Source organism: Oncorhynchus gorbuscha, linkage group LG09 (assembly GCF_021184085.1).
Source record: "Oncorhynchus gorbuscha isolate QuinsamMale2020 ecotype Even-year linkage group LG09, OgorEven_v1.0, whole genome shotgun sequence".
Lineage (NCBI taxonomy): Eukaryota > Metazoa > Chordata > Actinopteri > Salmoniformes > Salmonidae > Oncorhynchus > Oncorhynchus gorbuscha.
In genome coordinates this window covers 55,270,756-55,292,849 of record NC_060181.1, presented here as the reverse complement: position 1 = coordinate 55,292,849, position 22,094 = coordinate 55,270,756, and the positions used below count along the sequence as shown (strand labels likewise).

Here is a 22,094-nt window from a genome sequence, read left to right as displayed (position 1 = left end):
CTTTATTAACTCAATGATATATATATATATTTTTTTTTTACATTGTTTGCAAACTGATACGTGACATGTATTAATGCCAAAATAACATGCAAAAACAGGCAAGCATGCTAAAAATGTGGGGCTCAAAAGCCACACATGACGGGTCGCCAGTGCACATGACATCCCGGCAACTTTGAGAAAAAACACTTTATATCGGAGTTGTCCCGTCCCCACTGTTGGGCATGGGACGCAAGCATCTCGCCATTATATCCAGTATCTCTGATTTAGCACAAGCGCATTTCAGATGAATGATGCATTGTGGGATTGGATGCTATTGACATAGCGACAGGATTGTCGATTGAAGAACAGTCTTGTTTTCATCAATAACTTTGGGGGATTTGTCATTTCAGCAGCTGCCATGAACGGGTCAGTGGCCAAGAAGACCCAAGACACTTTAGGGAGAGTTATAAAGAAACCGCCGCTTACTGAAAAACTGCTCAGCAAACCACCGTTTAGGTATCTGCACGACATATTCAGTGAGGTGAGTGATTAGCTAACATTGACTACTAGCTACAAAGAGTTCTTGCTAGTTAGATTGGATTTGATTACCATTTGTCCCCTGCCAAAACCAGCCAACCAACCTTTCAGCATTGAGACTGAGGCATGATAATTAGCCAATTTACCTAACAGTAGCCAGCCATCAATCAGATTTTATTCGTTGCTAGGCACTCCTGTCTGCTTGTTTTAGTAAACAAAACCAAGTCGCGGCGCCGGGAAATGTGACTTTTCACTGTATCTATGACAAAAATATGAAATTATTTGCTGTTTGGCTATTTACTCATGAAAAGGTTAAAAACATTATCCTCCAACAAATTACATTTCTGCCCCAGCACTAGTTAACTCTAGTTAACATTTACATTTTAATTGTCACCGAAGTTTTGTGAGGGTGTCATCCCTGTTATGAAATGAGACCTCCCAACCTTCTATTCTGGGCGAGGGTCAATGAGCTTATCCCTAAATGCAGCTGGGTTGCTTGTTTGAATTGGGCTCTTCCCTAACTAACTAGTTAGGATGGCAACATGAAGGCATGGCACTGTGGAAGGGTGGTGCGTGCTTGTTATAGCCAAATAATATAAAAAGGAGGCCGCTGATCATGGTTCTAAATCCATTGTAATTTGTACTTGACATAACAAGTATCATGATGGCAGAGCCATGGGGCAGGCAGGGACATGCCCTCATAAATGGTGCCTTCAAAGTATTTACACCCATAGACTTTTCCAAAATTTTGCCTGCATTTCAAATGGATTACAGTTTCACTGGTCTACACACCAAACCATATAATCTCCAAGTGTTTTTTCTTCTGTTCTTGATTCATGTATTCAACCCTTTTGTTATGGCAAGCCTAAATATATTCAAGAGTAAACATTTGCTTAATAAATTGTATGGACTCACTCTGTGTGCAATAATGGTGTTTAACATGATTTTTGAATGACTACCTCATCTCTGTACCCCACACATACAATTATTTGTAAGGTCCCTCAGTCAAGCAGTGAATTTAACAGATTCAACCACAAAGACGAGAGGTTTCACTACAGAGATCAAGACGTCCTTCTAAATCAGTTGCTGGAGATGAAGGAAACCACTCAGGGATTTCACCATGAGGCCAATGAGGACTTTAAAACAGTTAGAGTTTAATGGCTGTGATATAAGAACATTGAGGATGGATCAACAACATTGTAGTTATGTCACAATACTAACCTAATTGACAGAGTGAAAAGAAGGAAGCCTGCACAGAATAAAAATATCCCAAAACATGCATCTGGTTTTCAGCAAGGTACTAAAGTAATAATGCAAAAAATGTGGCAAAGCAACTTTTTGTCCTGAATACGAAATGTTTTATGTTTCGGGGAAAACCAATACAACACATTACGGAGTACCACTCTCCATATTTTCAAACGTAATGGTGGCTGCATCATGTTATGGTTATTTTTGTAATCGTTAAGGACTGGGGAGTTTTTCAGGATAAAAAATAAACTTAATGGAGCAAAGCACAGGCAAAATCCTAGAGGAAATCCAGGTTGTCTGCTTTCCACCAGACACTGGGAGATTAATTCACATTTCAGCAGGACAATATCCTAAAACACAAGGCCAAATCTAAATTTGAGTTTCTTACCAAGAAGACATTGAATATTCCTGAGTGGCCGAGTTTTAGTTTTGACTGATTTTAGGCAAAACCTGAAAATGGTTGTCTAGTAATGATCAACAACCAATTTGACAGAGCTTGATGAAATTTGAAAAGAATAATGGGCAAATGTTGCACACTCCAGGTGTGGAAAACTCTTACCGACTTACCCAGAAAGACTCCCAGTTGTCAAATGTGCTTCTACAAAGTATTAACCTAGGGGTGTGAATACTTACGTAAATGACATATTTCTGTGTTTATATATATATATATATATATATTTTTTTTTTAATGTCTAAAAACAGGTTTTCACTTTGCCATTATGGGCTAGTGTGTGTGTGTGTGTGTGTGTGTGTGTGTGTGTGTGTGTGTGTGTGTGTAGGTGGATGAGAAAACAAATTGAAATAATTTTGAATTCAGGCTGTAACACATCAAAATGTGGAATAAGTCAAGGGTTATGATTCATTCTGGAAGCACTGTACGAACATAGGGTGTTATGCTTTGAGAATGGCTTCCTCGCTAGAAGGTTTGCCAGTGGCTGGGTCTGTGCCACAGGCTATACCAGGCTCAGCGAAGATTATCCAGGCAGAGCAGACTGACAGAACCACCTGCAGTAGACTACAACATCTTCTGGACACAACACACCCTCTGAGCAAGTCTGACTTAAAGGTCATTCAGGTTGTTTTTGGCCACTGCTGTTCCCATGAGCAGAAGAGCTGAGTACAGTCTTAATCCCATTCAATTAGTAGTCTCTCTCCTCCTCCAGTGAAGTTTCTCACCTTTCAGTATATGCTCATGCATATTTGATAAGTGTGTTTGCGTGGATGATGCAATTGACCCTTCGCTAAGCCCCACCTCAGAATTTAGGGCACCAATCTCAGTGTTCCAATGGATAGCAACTGTTGTTGAGTCCGACGTCTCTGACAATCTCATGTTTAAATCGCATTAAAGATATTTTAGCGATTCGATTTTGAATTATAGGACCCTTTTAGGGAAATGCAAAAACGTCCCTTTTTCAGGACCCTGTCTTTCAAAGATAATTTGTAAAAATCCAAATAACTTCACAGACCTTCATTGTAAAGGGTTTAAACACTGTTTCCCATGCTTGTTCAATGAACCATAAGCAATTAATGAACATGCACGTGTGGAACGGTCTTTAATACTATAACAGCTTACAGACGATAGGCAATTAGTGTCCCAGGTTCTCATAACTGTGACCTTAAAGAGGCTTTTCTACTGACTCTGAAAAAGACAAAAAGAAAGATGCCCACAGTCCCTGCTCATCTGCGTGAACGTGCCTTTGGCATGCTGCAAGGAGGCATGAGGACTGTAGGTGTGGCCAGGGCAATAAATTGCAATGTCTCTACTGCGAGACGCCTAAGACTTCACTACATGGAGACAGGATGGACAGCTGATCGTCCTCGCAGTGGCAGACCACGTGTAACAACACCTGCACAGGATCGTTACATCCGAACATCACACCTGTGGGACAGGTACAGGATGGAAACAATTGCCCGAGTTACACCAGGAATGCTGGTGAGGGCTTGTAGGCCTGTTTTAAGGCAGGTCCTCACCAGACATGACCGGCAACAACGTCGCCTATGGGCACAAACTACTGTCGCTGGACCAGACAGGACTGGCAAAATGTGCTCTTCACTAATGAGTTGTGTTTTTTTTGTCTCACCGGGGGTGATGGTTGGAATCGCATTTATCGTCGTAGGAATGAGCGTTACACTGAGGCCTGTACTCTGGAGCAGGATCGATTTGGAGGTGGAGGGTCCGTCATGGTCTGGGGCGGTGTGTCACCGCATCATCGAACTGAGCTTGTTGTCATTTGCAGGCAATCTCGACCCTGTGCGTTACAGGGAAGACATCCTCTTCCCTCATGTGGTACCCTTCCCGCAGGCTCATCCTGACATGACCCTCCAGCATGACAATGCCACCAGCCATAGTGCTTGTTCTGTGTGTGATTTCCTGCAAGACATGTGTTCTGCCATTGCCAGCGAAGAGCCCAGATCTCAATCCCATTGAGCACGTCTGGGACGTGTTGGATCCGAGGGTGAGGGCTAGGTCCATTCCCCCCAGAAATGTCTGGGAACTTGTAGGTGCCTTGATGGAAGACTGTGGTAACATCTAACAGCAAGACATGGCAAATCTGGTGCAGTCCATGAGGAGGAGATGCACTGCAGTACTTAGTATCTGGCGTGGCCTCCAGCTGCATTGACTCTTACTTTTGATTTTGACCTCCCCTTTGTTCAGGGACACATTATCCCATTTCTGTTAGTCACATGTCTGTGGAACTTGTTATGTCTCAGTTGTTGAATCTTATGTTCATACAAATATTTAGTTAAGTATATTTAGTTAATCGTTAAGTTTGCTGAAAATAAATGCAGATGACAGTGAGGATTTTTCTCTTTTTTTTTTCTTTTTTTTTTCTCTGTTTATAAAACCAATATTTACAAGTCAAATGTTTGGACACCTACTCATTCCAGGGTTTTTCTTTATTTTTACTGTTTTCTACATTATGGATACTATTGAAGACATCAGAAATATTAAATAACGGTGTATGGAATCATGTTGTAACCAAAAAAGTGTTTAACAAATGAAAATATATTTTGTGTCTTTATTTATTTAATCCATTTTTAGAACAAGGCTGTAACTAAACAAAATGTGGGAAAGGGTGTCTCCTATATCTAGGAGTTATAAGAAAGCTCAGGAAATATATATATATATTTTTGACACATTTCACCCCTTATTTTTGTTGCCACAAAACTACCTCCATACTTTCAATTGTTTATATGGTTACCTTCAGATGAGTCCATTGACACTTGTGGCGGTCGTAGAGCAAAACGGAGAACACAATCATGTTAGTTTTTAGCTTGAACAAACATTTTTGTGAACGATTTTTGGGATGTCTCATGGTCTGACAAACACCACTATAGCTCACCCGCCTTCCACCGCAAATGCGGAAGGCCGACATAGGCGGATGCAATGGTTTGAGCCGCAGCCCCTGCAAAACATATACATTTCTAGCTTAAACTGATGGATTTTGGAGATTTTTATTTTATTTTGTTACTTAGATTGATGCATGTGTGCGTCAATAGCCTCTTAAGGATTAATGTAACTTGTTTCCTCAATTTATTTTAGCGAGCTAATTTAGCGGTGTTATGACTACAACTCCCATCTGCTGCTGGTTATAGCTTTGACTACATGCTGACAGTGAATTCAGTCAGCTATTTAGTGGCTAGCTACACTACAAACATTTACCAGGTTCCTGTGAAGCAATGACAAAGGTGCATAAAGATGAGTGTCCCCATGTACTTACCACAAATGCTATGTTTGCTGTATTGTACACTGCTCAAAGAAATAAAGGGAACACTAAAATAACACATCCTAGATCTGAATGAATGAAATATTCTTATTAACTACTTTTTTCTTTACATAGTTGAATGTGCTGACAACAAAAATCACACAAAAATGATCAATGGAAATCAAATGTATCAACCCATGGAGGACCGGATTTGGAGTCACAATCAAAATTAAAGTGGAAAACCACACTACAGGCTGATCCAACCTTGATGTAATGTTCTTAAAACAAGTCCTTCTGTAGCTCAGTTGGTAGAGCATGGCGCTTGTAACGCCAGGGTAGTGGGTTCGATCCCCGGGACCACCCATACGTAGAATGTATGCACACATGACTGTAAGTCGCTTTGGATAAAAGCGTCTGCTAAATGGCATATATTATTATTATTATAAGTCAAAATGAGGCTCAGTAGTGTGTGTGGCCTCCACGTGCCTGTATGACCTCCCTACAACGCCTGGGCATGCTCCTGATGAGGTGGCAGATGGTCTCCTGAGGGATCAGCTCCCAGACCTGGACTAAAGCATCCGCCAACTCCTGGACAGTCTGGTGCAATGTGGCGTTGGTGGATGGAGCAAGACATGATGTCCCAGATGTGCTCAATTGGATTCAGGTCTGGGGAACGGGCGGGCCAGTCCATAGCATCAATGCCTTCCTCTTGCAGGAACTGCTGACACACTCCAGCCACATGAGGTCTAGCATTGTCTTGCATTAGGAGGAACCCAGGGCCAACCGCACCAACATATGGTTTCACAAGGGTTCTGAGGATCTCATCTCGGTACCTAATGGCAGTCGGGCTACTTCTGGCGAGCACATGGAGGGCTGTGACTGACCCACCGCCAACCCGGTCATGCTGGAGGATGTTGCAGGCAGCAGAACGTTCTCCATGGCGTCTCCAGACTGTCACGTCTGTCACATGTGCTCAGTGTGAACCTGCTTTCATCTGTGAAGAGCACAGGGCGCCAGTGGCGAATTTGCCAATCTTGGTGTTCTCTGGCAAATGCCAAACGTCCTGCACTCCACCTGTGGACGTCGGGCCCTCATACCACCCTCATGGAGTCTGTTTCTGACCGTTTGAGCAGACACATGCACATTTGTGGCCTGCTGGCGGTAATTTTGCAGGGCTCTGGCAGTGCTCCTCCTGCTCCTCCTTGCACAAAGGTGGAGGTAGCGGTCCTGCTGCTGGGTTGTTGCCCTCCTACGGCCTCCTCCACGTCTCCTGATGTACTGGCCTGTCTCCTGGTAGCGCCTCCATGCTCTGGACACTACGCTGACAGACACAGCAAACCTTCTTGCCACAGCTCGCATTGATGTGCCATCCTGGGTGAGCTGCACTACCTGAGCCACTTGTGTGGGTTGTAGACTCCGTCTCATGCTACCACTAGAGTGAAAGCACCGCCAGCATTCAAAAGTGACCAAAACATCAGCCAGGAAGCATAGGAACTGAGAAGTGGTCTGTTGTCACCACCTGCAGAACCACTCCTTTATTGGGGGTGTCTTGCTAAGTGCCTATCATTTCCACCTGTTGTCTATTCCATTTGCACAACAGCATGTGAAATTTATTGTCAATCAGTGTTTCTTCCTAAGTGGACAGTTTGATTTCACAGAAGTGTGATTGACTTGGAGTTACATTGTGTTGTTTAAGTGTTCCCTTTATTTTTTGAGCAGCGTACATTGCTCTCCATTACTCTAGCTCCAAGACGGCGGCAATTTGAAGAAAATCAGATTGTGCTGATTTACTGGCACATTGAGCCATGTTGCGGGCCGTAGTTTAAGATCTCTATGGGTAGTGTTCAAAAACAATGCCATCTCAGAATTCTTCCGTCTTCATGCACCTTCCCCAATGTAATGACACAGCCCACCCATCAGGAGTTTCCTGATTAGCAAGGGGTCATTTGTGTTTAATGAAAACACAGTTTGAGATTATTGTGAAGGGATTTTTCCAGTGGTTGAATGGGAAATTGAGCTTCCTGTGGAAATGTTGTCAGAGGTTGCAACAGTAAACAAGGGGGCTAGGGCTTAGCAAAGGGTTAGTTACTGACCACTGAATTTAGCATACGTGTATTGAATATAACTTAACTGACTATTTATTTGGTTTTCCCTCCACAAAAAATATGCTCAAAATGAACGGCTTAAAATCAGTCATGCTGTACTGCATTGATAATTACAACCATATAGTGGCTAACCGCTGACTCATTTGGTAATGTATCCTAACCTTTTCTGCTATAGGTGATCCGGACCACTGGCTTCATGAAGGGACTCTATGCAGAGACTGAGATGAAGTCAGACAATGTCAAGGTAAGACATTTTCTCCATTTGATCACTTGGAGGAATTTATGAAACACCAGAACAGACTGAAATCTTGAAGGCCCCTAGTTGTTATACTGCACTGTGACAGATCTAATGAGTAATTGTCATTAGTCATTTTAAAATAAATGATACATAGCCTAGCTCTTAAGGTGTCCGCGTGCTTCCCAACTAGAACAGTTTGTTCATATATTATGCCAAAATTGTGATGTTTTGGTCTTCGGGTGGTCGTGCTCACAACAATTTCGGAGTCAAAGTCTAAGCCTCTTCATTGAAGAATCCCTACTGTTGACCAATGAAGTGTTGGTTGTCATTCAACAATAGATGACCCATTTACATGAAGAAAAATAATTACATGGGAAATACTACATCAAACATCTTAGTTAGATCGCCAATGCAAAAACGTCAACTCAAAGGATCTGTCTTATTTTATCTTACATGAATTCTGACTTATTTGAGGAAGTGTGTACTGGCTACGGCGTCTCAAAATGGACAAACAGTGCTATTGCTGCTTTTTTTTCTCATTTTTCAAGCAAAGCTCTTCTTTAAGTGTGCGAGCAGACTCGTTCGGCTAGCTGAGTTCGACTAGGTGCCAGCCAAACCGACGCATGTAGAAACCTTTAGGCCTGTTTCATGCAGTGATTGCTCTGTGAGCTAGCAATGAATCACACTCACTATCTGATTAGCCGGGGCCTTTTTAACACTAAGTGGATAGATATCATCTCACTGAAGTGTGCTTCTGCCCAGACTTATGTGTGTGTGCATCACTTCCAGTACCCTGCCTGGGTGTGGAAAAGCATCCAGCCATTACATGACATGATTAGTGTAACCCAAAACGGCTTGTGTAGTTATATAACCTATAAGTCAAAATGCACTCGCATGTCTGAGCTATCTTTTTTTGCAGGTGCATGGTAACAGTTGAATAAAATGAGAGAAATGTTGAAACCCGCACACTGCTCTTGATAGTATCACTGCTCTTTAAAAAGCTTTACGTATCGGCCTCAATTCTCTGACGAAGGCCGTGAGGCCGACACGTAAAGCTTATTAAAGAGCAGTGATACTATCAAGAGCAGTGTGCAGGTTTCTTCTTATTTCTCGTAGTTATATAACCTAAAACTCTCAGTACTAGAGTGGGCTGTATCAGAGGTGGTGTAACGTCACACTGCTGTGTTATCACACCACTGACTGACCTGGGATCAGTATCAGGGTCAGATTCTTAGCGAGGCAACCATCTTCTCACCCAATAGGGCAGGAGACTAAACCCATAGGGTGGCCTCTTCTGTCCTCCTAACTGACCTAAGATCCGTTTGAGAGACCACTTGTAATTTTTGGAGCTGGCACATACAATTTAGAAGAGTAAACCCATACTCACCCACATAATTACAGACACGCAACCTGTGTCGAGATCAGTTTTCAGGCGCTTCTCTCTCCAACTGGCCTTAGGTCAGTATGAGAGTCTGGCCTAAGAACAGTAGGTAGATGTGGTAAGAGGAGAATAGAAACCCAGAGAGGGAACAAGGTAGGGCTGTCCCCGACCAAAACAATATGTTGATCGACTGATTTGGTATTAAAAAAACAACAACGTCTATTTACCCTATGTGTTTTAATAAAATCAACAATATGCTTTTAGCTTACATTTTGATGAAATAAGACAAATGCCTCTAGGGCGCCAGAGATCTAGATAACAAGAAGAAAAAAAACTTAAGCTGACCCAGCTATTCTCCTCCCACTCGTGCTAGCTTTCACAGTTTCTGCCATTACTCTCCCTGAAATTACCAGTAATGGGCTACACGAGGAGTCGGCAAGCTTTCTCATGTGGAATGCCAATGTATCTTACCATTTCTTCCAATCTACATGCCAGTTATGATTTTCACATGCAAATTTTCATGAAAATTTAATATAAAATAGTTTAAAAAGAAAAACTCTTGAATGAGTAGGTGTGTCCAAACATTTGACTGGTACTTTAAATTGAATAGAAATTGTAACTTCTAATTACTACCGCAAAGATGGCCGCCAGTCCACCCACCGTCAAAATGTCAACTTAATTAAATGGTCATGCATGTTCAAATATCTAAAAATCTATAATAAAAAATAAATAAATGTTTTTCACCTTTATTTAACTAGGAAAGTCAGTTAAGAACAAATTCTTATATACAATGACGGTCTACTTCAATAGACTTCAATGAGTTTCCTATTGGGGATTGACAGTATAATTCAAAACTACTGATATTCCCATTTCAAGTCAACATGCTCTGATTCATGGACCTCCAACAGTCTTTGTGATACCATTTGAAAGTTTACATTTCAATCCCATTTCAGTACATTTATCAGCCAAAACATGACACCCACCCTGTATTCAAGATCATGTTGTCTCGATCGATGGCAGGCACAACACAACAACCTCCGATAGGTTCACATATGCGAATATGAAGACAATCAGAGTTGATGCACTTTTTAAGGATAAATTAAAGATTTTACTAAACAATAAATTATAAAATGGTTTAAGTTTTTACATTATATAACCCTCAACCATTTGTAAATTTTCCAGTTATGAAGACATGGATGTCTCATGGTATCAGTCGACTTTGAGCACCTATGTGTAGGGAAGGCTTCATTCTAATCAAACCTGGTGCTGTTAAAAAGTTTAATTCAAATGGATTTACCTAGCAGCATGCATAATGAAAGGGGACACACACAAAGCCTGTAATTGGCTGGCAGCACCTGAAAGGGACACCTATCAATCAATCACCTTTATTTATAAAGCCCTTTTTTAAATGGGCAGATGTCACAAAGTGACATTTGGGGCGGCAGGGTAGCCTAGTGGTTAGAGTGTTGGACTAGTAACCGGAAGGTTGCAAGTTCAAACCCCCGATCTGACAAAGTACAAATCTGTCATTCTGCCCCTGAGCAAGGCAGTTAACCCACTGTCCTCAAAAAAAACTGTGTGCGCAGCTTGCAGTTAACAATTCAATGTTTCTGTGTCGAGCCTCTACAGTGGGGCAAAAAAGTATTTAGTCAGCCACCAATTGTGCAAGTTCTCCCACTTGAAAAGACGAGAGAGGCCTGTAATTTGTCATCATGGGTACACTTCAACTATGACAGACATTGTAGGATTTTTAACGGATTTATTTATTTATTTGCAAAAAAATAAAGACAGGATATAACCCCACCCATTTTGCCAAAGTACAGCCCCCACAACACTAGAGGGATATCATCAACCACCAACTTACTACCCTTGGACCAGGCTGAGTATAGCCCACGAAGATCTCCTACACTGCAAGAGCCAGAGGGGGCGCAAAACCGGACAGGAAATCACGTGGGCTCAATCCACTCATGTGGCGCACCCCTCCTAGGGACGGCATGGAAGAGCACTTGTAAGCCAGTGACTCAGCCCCCGTAATAGGGTCAGAAGCAGAGAATCCCATTGGATGGAGGGGCGCCGGCCAGGCAGAGACATCAAGGGCAATTCGTTGCTCCAGTGCCTTGCCGTTCACCTTTGCACCCCTAGGCCAGACTACACTCAATCATAGGACATACTGAAGAGATGACTCTTCAATAAAGACTTAAAGGTTGAGACCGAGTCTGCGTCTCTTACATCGATAAGCAGATTATTCTATAAAAATGTAGCTCTATAGGAGAAGGCCCTACCTCCAGATGTTTGCTTAGAAATTCTAGAGAGCATAAGGAGGCCTGCATCTTGTGATCGTAGCGTACGTGTAGGTATGTACGGCAGGACCAAATCGGACAGATAGTTAGGAGCAAGCCCATGTAATGCTTTGTAGGTTAGCAGTAAAACCTTAAAATCAGCCCTAGCCTTAACAGGAAGCCAGTGTAGAGAGGCTGGCACTGGAGCATTGGTTTTAGTCAAGATTCTGACAGCTGTGTTTAGCACTAACTGAAGTTTATTTAGTGCTTTATCCAGGTAGCCCGAAAGTAGAGGATTGCAGTAGTCTAGCCTGGAAGTGACAAAAGATAGATTTGCTTTTCTGCCAAATTTTTGACACAAATTTTCAGATTTTTGCAATGTTACGAGATGTAAAAAAGAGGTCCTTGAAAAATTCTTGATATGTTCGTCAAAAGAGAGATCAGGATCCAGAGTAATGCAGAGGACCTTAAGTTTTATTTGAGACGACTGTACAACCATCAAGATTTAATTGTCAGATCCAACAGCAGATCTCTTTGTTTCTTGGGACTTAGAACTAGAATTTCTGTTTTGTCTTAGTTTAAAAGTAAAACATTTGCCGCCATCCACGCTAACCACTAGGCAGGCAGTGGTTAGAGCGTTGGACTAGTAACTGAAAGGTTGCAAGATCGAATCCCCGAGTTGACAATGTAAAAATCTGTCGTTCTGCCTCTGAACATAGCAGTTAACCCACTGTTCCTAGGCCGTCATTTAAAATAAAAATGTGTTCTTAACTAACTTGCCTAGTTAAATAAAGGTACAAAATTATTATAATAATCTCCAACACAGGCTTCCAGGGTAGGCAATTTTGGGGTTTCATCGAAATGTACAGCTGTGTGTTGTCAGTATAGCAGTGAAAGTTGACATTGTGTTTCCGAATGACATCACCAAGAGGTAAAATATATATTGAAAACAATAGTGGTCTTAAAACGGAACCATGAGGAACACTGAAACTTACAATTGAATTGTCAGAGAACAAACCATCCACAGAGAAACTGATATCTTTCCGTCAGATAAGATCTAAACCAGGCAAGAACTTGTCCGTATTGACCAATTAGGGTTTCCAGTCTCTCAAAAGAATGTGGTGATTGATGGTTTCAAAAGCAGCACTAAGGTCTTGGAGCACGGGGACAGATGCAGACCCGTGGTCTGACACATTAAGGTATTTTACCACATTCACGAGTGCAGTCCCAGTGCTATGATGGGGTCTAAAACCAGACTGAAGCATTTCATATACATTATGTGTCTTCTGGAAGGCAATGAGTTGCTGCCCAACAGCTTTTTCAAAAAACAATTGAGAGGAATAGGAGTTATTTTTTTGACATTTTCAAAAGGTATGTCAAAGGTATGGCTTTTTAATGACAGGCTTTAGTACTGCCACTTTTAGTGAGTTAGGTACACATACAGAGGATAGGGAGTCATTTACGTTCGACATAGGAGGGCCAAGCACAGGAAGCAGCTCTTTCAGTAGTTTAGTTGGAATAAGGTCCAGTATGCAGCTTTTAGGGTTAGAGGCCATGACTATTTTCATGAATATGTTAAGAGACAGGATTAAGAAAATTGATAGTCTCTGTTGATCCTAGGTCCTGGCAGTTCTGTGCAGACTCAGGACAACTAAGCTTTGGAGAAATACGCAGATTTAAAGAGTCTGTAATTTGCTTTCTAATGATCATTATCTTTTTGTCAAAGAAGTTTGTGAATTCATCACTGCTGAAGTGAAAGCCACCCTCTCTTGGGGAACGCTGCATTTTAGTTAGCTTTGCGATAGTGTCAAAAATACATTTCGGATTGTTCTTATTCTCCTCAATTAGGTTGGAATAATAGGATGATCGAGCAGCCGTGAGGGCTCTTCGATGTTACACGGTGCTGTCTTTCCAAGCTAGTCGGAAGACTTCATTTGGTGGAGCGTCTTTCCAGTTTTCTTCAGGGCTCTGGTATTTTCTGTATTCCAGGGAGCTAATTTCTTGTGACAATTGTTTTGTTTTTAGGGGTGCAACTGTACTCTTGGCTCTGGCCCGTTCACCACTCTTTTCTTTCAGGCCTGAATATCAGCTGTGTTGTGAAATACAGGGCCTGGAGAGCTCAGGGGCTGAATGGATTTTGAGCTTGTTATACGTTAAGTTAGTGGCCAGCTTAATGTTACACTGTTGGCATGGAGCTTAGGTTGTGGTCTCAACTGTGCTTATCTGGAAATGGATAACAGATGAGGACACCGTTTTGGAATGGTCTGTGCAGCGCAACACCCTTAGTTCCATTTGTGTGTTGGCACGTAACTATACAATGTTGAGAATTCCCTCAAGTGCACATGATGAAGAGGGGTTTCACACAAGCATGTCTGCATAAACTCTCCAGTGGTCATGTGTACTCTGATATTAATGGAGGATCCACTCAAGAAAACCGATGCAAAGAAACCGGTCGAAGCAGTTTTGTTATGCTAACCTCAGAGGGGGAAAAAAACATTCCCATTAGACGGTCTTCCAAAAGTTGTTGTTCTCACTCTTTCTTTCAATCCCTCTCATCCTTCCTCTCTCCTGCAGGATAAGGATGCTAAGATAGCGTTCCTGCAGAAGGCCCTAGATGTGGTGATGCTGGTGAACGGCGAGCCCCTCTCGGTCAAGCCAGCGCGCATTGTAGCCGGCCATGAGCCTGAGAGGACCAACGAGCTGCTACAGGCCATCGCCAAGTGCTGCCTCAACAAGGTCTGTTTGCTTGGAAAGACCCATGTACATGTGTAACGGAGTTACAAATTGGTAACTTTTGTATAGCTCAGTTGGTTCACACGTTGTCAAGGAGGGTGGTCATGTGTGTTGCGACGCAGAGGGCGAGCACGGTGTGGGGACGGGGACAGTGGAGGAAGTTAAACTGTACTTTGGCATCTGTTTCACATGCGCACGCCTGTAACTACACGACATACACCCTCACAGACAGACAGACGCATGTGCATGCGCACTCTGTCCAGATTGTCATACACATGCAACCAAATTTGCAGACACGTTTGTGTGCAATTGTAGCGCAATCTTCAGTCTACAACATCCAAAGTTGCCAAGAAATAAAATATTTTACATAGCCACAGCCGCAAAGAAGATTGAAAATGTAGCTCTTGCTGCAAACATTATGAGCATATGTTTGTGCATTTCAGTGGCTGTCACCTATAAACACACAAACCAAATGCTCCAGATGAGGCCATGCATGTTTACACACACTAATGATGCTTGTGGGTGAAATCTGAAGAGGATCAATTACAGTCTAGCACATTTTAATTGGACCCTGAAGACAGCCAGTTCGAATAAAGGGCTTCGAGCTCAGGGGATCTTTGCCATGCCTCCCGAAGGGTCTCGTCATGACAACTGTTCACATGCATGTAAACTAGCTAGCTAGCACACCATTTAATTATAACAAGGACCACAATGGGAATACATTTAGACTTGGTTGTGTTTTTAATCCTCTATAATTGATGTATCGTTGTACTCGAATGGCTGCGGCAACAATGTTTGACATTTCTAATAAAATGAATTCAATTCATTATGAACAGACAGATGGAAAGGTAATTCTACTCAAAGATTGATGTGTGATAGTGATGTGCACTCCTTCTACAATGGATTACTTTGAAAAATGTTCAATCCCAATAAACAAAGTTAAAGATATAGATATGGTAGGAAGGACTATCTGCATTGACCCTATCTTGCACTGACTCTATGCATACTCAAGTCTATACACACTATATACACTGAGTGTACAAAACATTAGGAACACCTCTTTCCATGACAGTCTGACCAGGTGAAAGCTATAATCCCTTATTAATGTCAATTGTTATATCCACTTCAATCTGTGTAGATGAAGGGGAGGAGACAGGTTAAAGAAGTATTTTTAAGACTTGAGACATGGCTTGTGTATGTATGTGTGCCATCCAAAGGGTGAATGGGCAAGATAAAATATTCAAGAACCTTTGAACAGGGTATGGTAGTAGGTGCCAGGCTCACCGGTGTCAAGAACTACAATGATGCATCGGAGGCAACATGGGCCAACATCTGTGTGGAACGCTTTCGACACCTTGATGAGTCCATGCCCCAATGAATTGAGGCTGTTCTGAGGGCAGACGTGGATGCCTTTTATGTACATACTGTATCTACCTCAAATACCACATGTTGGTCTGGTACTGGTAATCTCTGTATATAGCTTACAATTTGTGTTACTATTTTTTTTTTTTACTCTGCATCACTGGGTAAAGCTCGTAAACAAGCATTTCACGGTATCGTCTACACCTGTTGTATTTGGCGCATGTGATAAATACATTTTGATTTGAAAGTGAGTTGACAATCACTTCTGTCCCCTGTGTCATGTCGTCCCCAGCTGTCCAGTGAGGAGGCGGTAAAGCGGGTGCTGGCCGGGGACAAGCTGGACCCCAAGGGGAAGGCCAGCTCCTCCCGGTCCCAGGACAAGGAGAACAGGGAGGGACGAGAGCGCCAACGAGACCAAGTGGTGAGACCAGAGGCTCCATCCACAAAGCCTCTCGAAGTGAAATGCTGATATAGTATCAGGTCCCAACCTGTCCATATAATCTTATGAATTATGATCTCAAAGGCTAAACTGGTCCTAGATAAGCGATACTACTCTGAGATGCTTTACGAATACGGCCCAGACACACACAATTCAGACTGGACAGGATATATTCCCATCATACTTTATTGGGACAGTGAAGCAAAGATTTTATATTTTGCTCTCTACTCCATCATTTTGGATTTAAGTATTTCCATAGATATCAGTGTTACTGTTTTAGAAATGAAAGCACTTCATGTATATAGTCCCCTCCATTTGAAGAGGTCATAGGTATTTGGACAAATTCACTTGTGTATTAAAGTAGTCAAAAGTGTAGTGTTTGGTCCCATATTCATAGCACACAATTACTACATCAAGCTTGTGACTACGAACTTGTTGGATGCATTTCCAGTTTGTTTTGGTTGTTTTGAATGATGATGATCATACCCCACAAAAAACGCTTGACTCCCCATTTCATTGGTAATAATGAGAGGTTAGCATGTTTTATTGTAGCCTCTGAATGCCATCTCACTCATCATTATTCAATGGTTTTTCTTAATCATGGCATTATCAGGATTCATTTAGAAGTGTTCAGAAACCTCTAATCTACTCACTTAAAGAAAGTTACTCCAGTCATCATTCACCATTCAGTTACTATTGGGCAAAACATAAAACAAACTGCAAATGCATCCAACGAGCTAGTAGTCACAACCTTGATGTACTGGGTGCTAGGAATTTGGGACCAAATACGCTTTAAGTGAATTTGTCCAAACACTTATGACAAAGCACTTTCGTGAAAATATCCTCAAATAAAAGGTGACATTCTGTACTGTTGCCTCATATGAAACGTTTGATCTCAAATCCAAACTGCTGGCGTGTAGAGGGAGCCACATGTAACATTTTACCTTCACTGTACGTAGGGGAGTGTACATTAGCTTAGTGAAATTCTAGATAATCAGTCACCATCGTTTAAAAAAAATGTAAATTCAATTAGTGTTCTGTATGTAACTTCAACCTCTAACGTAAAGGTTTGTCATACAGGGCTAATGTCTGCCTGGTGCCACTGTGTTTTGAGGGTGTCCCTATGGTCACATTAATGTATCTGTGTGTATGTATGCTTTTGTGTGTGTATATGCTTTGCTATATATGTGTGTGTTTCTCCAGGAGAAGGCGATCCGAGAGCACAGCCCCGGGGGTTGGGAGCAGAAGGACCCAGACCTGCCCAAAGAGCAAGAGGGCAGACGGGGCGACAAGGAAAAGGAGCGCCACCGCGAGAGAGAAAGGTCAAAAAAGAGCCGCGATCGAGACCGTACCAAAGACCGTGGCAAGGACAAGAGCCGGGACAAAGACAATGAAAGAGAGAAAGACCGAGAACGAGACAAGGAGAGCGAGAGGGACAGAGACAGGGAAAAGAGCAAAGACAAGGAGTTGCACAGAGGGAGAGATCGAGAGAGGGATAAGGAGAAAGATTTAGACCGGGATAAACGGCGAGAGAAGGAGAGAGAGCTCAGACACAAACAGGGGGAGGAGAAAACCAAAGTGCCAGAGAAGGGTGACAAAAAGGTAGAGTATGTCTCATTCTGTGGCTTTGTGCCAAATGGTCCTCAATATAACAGTGGCCGCAACAATGCTTCTATGAGATCCTGAGGTGTGTGTGTGTGTGTGTGTGTGTGTGTGTGTGTGTGTGTGTGTGTGTGTGTGTGTGTGTGTGTGTGTGTGTGTGTGTGTGTGTGTGTGTGTGTGTGTGTGTGTGTGTGTGTGTGTGTGTGTGTGTGTGTGTGTGTGTGTGTGTGTGTTTAGGCCAGAGTGTCAGAGGACACAAAACACAGACCACATCAAGAGGAGCCCAGTAAAACTGCCAAACCTGAACCAGCGGTAAGCTTTAAATGACTCCAACCCACTTTCTCTCCAATGAGCAGTATCTACTATTGTCTTGTCAGTCATTTTCATATTCAACCAATGCCTACATTTCTCATGCCAGTCCTTTCCATGGTTGTATTTTAGCTACATGTTCATGTTAAGTCTAGTTTGGGAAATGAATGTAATCAGTACATTATGAAAGTGACTGGTCATTCGTTAACATCGTACAGGTCCATAGCAACAAGTCCCATTGAAGACGAGCAAAACACAACAACATAAATAACGTGTTTACAATGACATTTAAACATTTCCGATTTTTCATTATATTAATGGAGGATATTAAGGTTAAGACTTGCAGTATGTAGAAGAGTGTTGATAAGGGATTGATTTTAAGGGTTCACCTATTACCTGGGGCAAGTGAACTAAGCATTTCTGCAAATTGAGCATGCTTTGAGGTTGCCCCATTGGGCAGGTGATAAAACATAAAAGTGAAAACAACCAAACTACAAAGAATTATAGTAGCCCAAAACTGATCTTTCCGATTCCTCACCATTGTTTAAGTGAAAGACACAATTTATGGCATTAATGGCAGTCAGACAAATTATCCCAGCTATGAGAACTTTTTTACTGATGACGACCCAAATAAAAGGGATTCCTGTACTTATCTCTCTGATTCCTCCACTATGTGTAGGTGAAAGGAAATATGGCACTTCTGTGTGCAAATAGCTCATTTATATTTTCAGTCAAGTGAACATGAACTTTGGCCTCCTGACGTGATGCCCTTTAGAATTTTATTACATTTTTTTTAATTTCAAATATAAATTGGTTAAAATTGTGACACGTTTGGGACCAACTCCATATTAAAGCCCATGAATTTGAAATGAGATGTTCGACATGCAGGAGTCCACATACATTTGGTCATGGAGTGTAAGTCTATTTCCCGGAAACCGTAGTCCCAAAGTCCATGACATTTTAAAATAGTTCTGATTGATTACATTTTGATCTCAAAATCTATGTCCACATGGTGTGACACATTTTTCTGATTAAAGAACGACCCAGCATTTGGTCACCATTGCGCGGGGGAGGGTTCTCTTACAATGAGAAAGAACGGAAGTCATTGCTGGAGCACCTGTTCTGGAGAGATTGTGAGCTTTATCAAAAATATTTATCAAAATATTGCACTTTTCTGCCATTACCATAAAAAGGGGCAAATTCCTTAGTCCTTTGGTGTGACGTCTTTTGAATATATAATTGAAAATAATAATTAATTCTAAGTATAAATAGCAATGAAAATATGTGTGGTGAAATCAAATGGTAAGCTTACTGTTAACAATATAGCCAATCCAGCCTGAGATTTCCACAGGCGTGACAACTTTTTTCCCTTGGTGTGACTTGAAGATGGTGACAACCCAGAGGAAATAGCTGTCACCCTGGGGGACATAACCTATTAATGAACTTCTGTAATTGCCTTTTTAGATGTATTTCTCATCAAATAACACCTATTTGTATTAGACTTATCCTGTATAAATGTTGATCATTTTAAGTGGTTCTGAGTGCAATATTTACATTTTCATTCTCCCACGTCTGGTTTCTCACACCCTGCAGGTGACCTTTGCTCAGGCCATCTCTGTGTCTCTCTCTGCCGTCTGGGCAGGGTATGGTTATTTTACCTGGCCCTAGTGATGGTGCAGGCCCATATTAGGGACTGGCTGTGGTGCCTCAAAGTCCTGGTTTTCACTCCCTGCATTAGACCATCCATCCTCTTGATCCCTCTCTGTCAAATCAGTTTCACTCCCACTGACCGATTGGCATATGTAGTACCCCTGGGAGGGCCCCCATTGGCAGAGCCTCTTTTTTGAACACTATTCACCCTGCCTCCTATACGCCCCAGTCGGTCTTACTCTGAGTGTCTCAGTTTTCCTCCGATGGTTTTCCTGTGATGGTTCTCCGGCGCGGGGCATGGCACGCCAGTGCAGTGATGCCTGGAACGGGGGTCACCCTATTACCCACCAACATCAGAGATACGTTGTGTTTTTCAAACCCTGTCATTGGCCCCATTGTATGGTATACTCCAAAATCCCTCAAACGGAACACCTATCAAGCCGTTCCTCGGCTCCTATGGCTCCCACTGCATCAGCTGTCAGGGCCTGTCCCTCGGTGCGCATGGGTCAGACCCAAAATCAATGTTGGCTACTCTCAGGCACCACAGACGCTTTTGATGACTTTATAGCCTCGACTGGTGACGTACTGACATGTAATTCAAATGTCTGCCCTGTCAGCTTTCAATGGTACTTTCTGTGCATACAATGGTGACCACGGGTAACGGGGAAACGGGGTTTGATTCTGGGTAGGGAGCCTAAGAAACGGCTACCACATGCACGGAAGGCACTAGGTGTGCAAATGACCCTTTCCTGACCCTGGGAGGTAGTGATGAAAAATAACTATACAGGAGTCCATTTTTTTATATATATATATATTTTTATACATTTGAGTCATTTATTATCTCATCCAGAGTGACTTACAGGAGCAATTGGGGTTAAGTGCCTTGCTCAAGGGCACATCTGACAGCTTGTTCACCTAGTCGGCTCAGGGATTCGAACTAGCGACCTTTCAGTTAATTTGACTGCCTGTTGTATATTGTCCATCGGTGTGATATAATGTCCTATGGAGTGACGCCAATCGATAAAATGTAAAAATAAAGCATGAAGCAAGCAACGGCATATTACGCAAGTAAACTAAGGACATATTCAATGAATGAAATGGTTCATTAAAGTTTGATTTAAAAAATTCAATCAAAGGTGGCCACAACACTTTGAATTGTTTAGACATAGTTTATTGCAGCTATATGTTTTACTTTCATTTTAGAATAATAATTTGTTCACTTTTGTTCTGGCCTTAGCAACGACCCTTATGTTAATTCCTTGTTTATGCTCCCATTTATAACCTTGCCCCATCACCGTGTGTGTGTCATGGCCTTAATGCATTTGTACTCTCACCTTCAACCCCAAGGCTGAAGATGATGAACAGGAGGTAGCTACATGCCTAATAGTAATGTAGTTGCTCTGAATGCATTTGTGTTAGCATAGATGCTTATTCGCTCGCTCGCTTCATTTCACTTCAAGGGCCCTTACTCTTTGCTTGTTGCTAGGATAGAACACATTCGTTTTTTTTCTGCAACTTTGACCAAGACAGCTGTCATCTGCAGCGCTCTGCAGTCATTGAGAGATTAGTTATATTTAGCACACGCTTGGTTTGTGAGAGTTTCCAGTCTATTGCTTTATCTTCCGTTTTCAACTCCAGCATTTCAGTAGAATTCCATTATTATTTGTCTATGCTAGCCTATATTTGCTATAAAAACCAAATAGAAACATAATTTATACTTGGGAAGACTAACCATGGCACATATTTTAGGTGGTCATATTTTATGTGGTCACTGCTGTTGTTTCTGAGACGGATATAGGCTACTGCTACGTCCATGAGCTGATGTTGAATATGCTTTAGGTGTGTGGCACATATTTGACTTAGCTAAGATGGAACCCATGTAGTACCACATGGTCATAGGTTAGGACTAGGGTGCCATCCATAGAAATAGAAAAGTGGACCAATATAACATATTAGACTGGCTAATATACTCTATTTCTATGCTGCTATTAGTGTGATAATGGTTCATTCTGTGCTTCTGTGCTACCGCTGGAATTATCCACCGAAGCCTATTGAAGATGCATCTGAAGAGGTATCCTTCCTTTGCCTCTATCGCCTCTAGCTATTTAGCAGATTCAGAACTGTGTAGAACTCGCCAGTGCAGCATGGCTGCCTGATATAGGTTCACCTACTTTAACATAGCGCTGTGAGCATCTTCAGTAGTTTGTTTGGCTGTCTTAGCATAACTTGTCACTCCATGCTCTAGGAAAAAATTATAATAATCATAGCAGCTTGGTTTTCCTACTGTTTTACTTGCTTTGTAGCCCCCCTCGGTGGAAGGCTTGGAGATAGGTCTGCATTGATATTTACTCAACGCTGTCTTTCTCTGTTTGTAGCCAGCGGATGTCACATACAAGCAGGTAACCTCTTATTTTTAAAGAGGGGCTTGCCTGTGTCCTCCTTTTCCTACGTGTGCATGTTTATAAGTGTGTACGCATGCTCTCCATCCGAAATGGGACACACTTACCCAGTCATCTTCCCCTCCC

At 42.1% G+C, this 22,094-nt stretch overlaps 1 protein-coding gene across 6 annotated transcripts in view; it reads left to right on the top strand.

Moving 5' to 3' along the window:
* The first annotated feature begins 284 nt into the window (after nt 1-284).
* Nucleotides 285-22,094, top strand: part of LOC124043775 (TRAF3-interacting protein 1-like) — a 38,439-nt gene continuing 16,629 nt past the window's right edge. For 2 of the 6 annotated variants that reach the window (XM_046362720.1, XM_046362718.1), the window contains exons 1-7: nt 285-520; nt 7,752-7,820; nt 14,049-14,210; nt 15,862-15,990; nt 17,212-17,610; nt 17,848-17,922; nt 21,945-21,968. In XM_046362720.1, coding sequence (XP_046218676.1) covers nt 398-520; nt 7,752-7,820; nt 14,049-14,210; nt 15,862-15,990; nt 17,212-17,610; nt 17,848-17,922; nt 21,945-21,968 — 981 coding nt within the window. In that variant the 5' untranslated portion in view covers nt 285-397. Of the gene's footprint in view, nt 521-7,751; nt 7,821-14,048; nt 14,211-15,861; nt 15,991-17,211; nt 17,611-17,847; nt 17,923-20,916; nt 20,938-21,616; nt 21,641-21,944; nt 21,969-22,094 lie in introns of all 6 variants that reach the window. The other 4 variants (XM_046362722.1, XM_046362721.1, XM_046362717.1 and 1 more) reach the window with 3 other exon arrangements.